We start from the raw sequence: 1,002 nt of genomic DNA on the forward strand, positions 1-1,002 counted from the left end.
ACTCACTGGTAATATCTGGAAGCCAGGGCTCCTACGAGTTCGCCCACTCTGTCCTCCGAGCTGATAATGGTAAACACGAGGTCATTGCCCTTATTATTATGTATGACCACCAGCTGGTCGGATCCCGGACTGACACTCAGTCCGGTCATCTCTTGCAGGGACATGCCGCGTTTCATGGCTTTGAATTTGGCGCCGGAGTCTAGTTTGTACACGGCGAAGTCGGTTACTAGGAGAGCGCGGTCGGCACACCGGTTGAACTTGTTGGTCTTGTGAACGAACGCTGAGAACATCACCTGAAAATGAAAGAGATTTGGATCAGTATAGCTTTGTAATTTATCTACATCAATAACAGTATACAATACAATACAGAGAAAAAATACTAATAATAACCAAATATAACGGATAGACTGTTTTGTTCGTTATATAATGGCTTACCTTATTTTATAGTTGACTAGGGTTCTTTGTTGGGGATTATTGTTTACACCGACTCGAGTTTCGCCTCACTCGTAGGCTTTTTCAAGATGACCAGTCATCTATAAAATAAGGTAAGCCATTATCTAATTTGGGTGTCTAATATGAATCTAATTAATAATAATTGTTCGTTATAAAATCTTTTCGTTGTAGGGAAGGTCGTCATGTTGATTGTATTTAGAAGGTTACGCCAAACGGACTTTCTTCCCGTAATATTGAGGTTCTACTGTATTAGAACAAAACTTTGTGGTGAGCTCAATTGTGTTAGGCATGAAAGCATTAAAACCCGTTCTCTGATTACTACACTGATTCAAAAGGCTTGACTTGGATTCGAACCATCAACCTTCCGATCGGAAGTCTTACCACATTGAACTGGTCGCTATATTTCAAATTCTCAATGGCCGCATTGTAGATGATGTAACTGCTATTCTCCTCCGGTAGAGAGAGGTAGTCTCCCTTCCACACTCTGTCTGCACCCCATGTACCTCTCTTACCTCGCAGAGCTATGGCTGCAGACATCTGGAAAAATAA

At 41.7% G+C, this 1,002-nt stretch overlaps 1 protein-coding gene across 1 annotated transcript; it reads right to left on the reverse strand.

The window, feature by feature from the left end:
* Nucleotides 1–990, reverse strand: LOC103523182 (myosin-IA-like). The gene is made up of 2 exons (XM_008488250.2): nucleotides 835–990; nucleotides 1–293 (listed from the first exon to the last, which is right to left on the reverse strand). The coding sequence occupies exons 1-2, from the start codon at nucleotides 988–990 to the stop codon at nucleotides 3–5; spliced, it is 447 nt and encodes a 148-aa protein (XP_008486472.1). The 3' UTR covers nucleotides 1–2.
* Nucleotides 991–1,002: the final 12 nt, after the last annotated feature.

Source organism: Diaphorina citri, unplaced genomic scaffold (genome assembly GCF_000475195.1).
Source record: "Diaphorina citri unplaced genomic scaffold, Diaci psyllid genome assembly version 1.1 scaffold16886, whole genome shotgun sequence".
NCBI classification, from domain to species: domain Eukaryota; kingdom Metazoa; phylum Arthropoda; class Insecta; order Hemiptera; family Psyllidae; genus Diaphorina; species Diaphorina citri.

Bases quoted from the DNA above. Each gene is read 5' to 3' on its own strand.
- LOC103523182 (XM_008488250.2), bottom strand. From the start codon at position 990: ATGTCTGCAGCCATAGCTCTGCGAGGTAAGAGAGGTACATGGGGTGCA. The intron at 294-834 runs GTAAGACTTCCG...TTTCATTTTCAG, and splicing joins ATAGCGACCAGTTCAATGTG to GTGATGTTCTCAGCGTTCGT.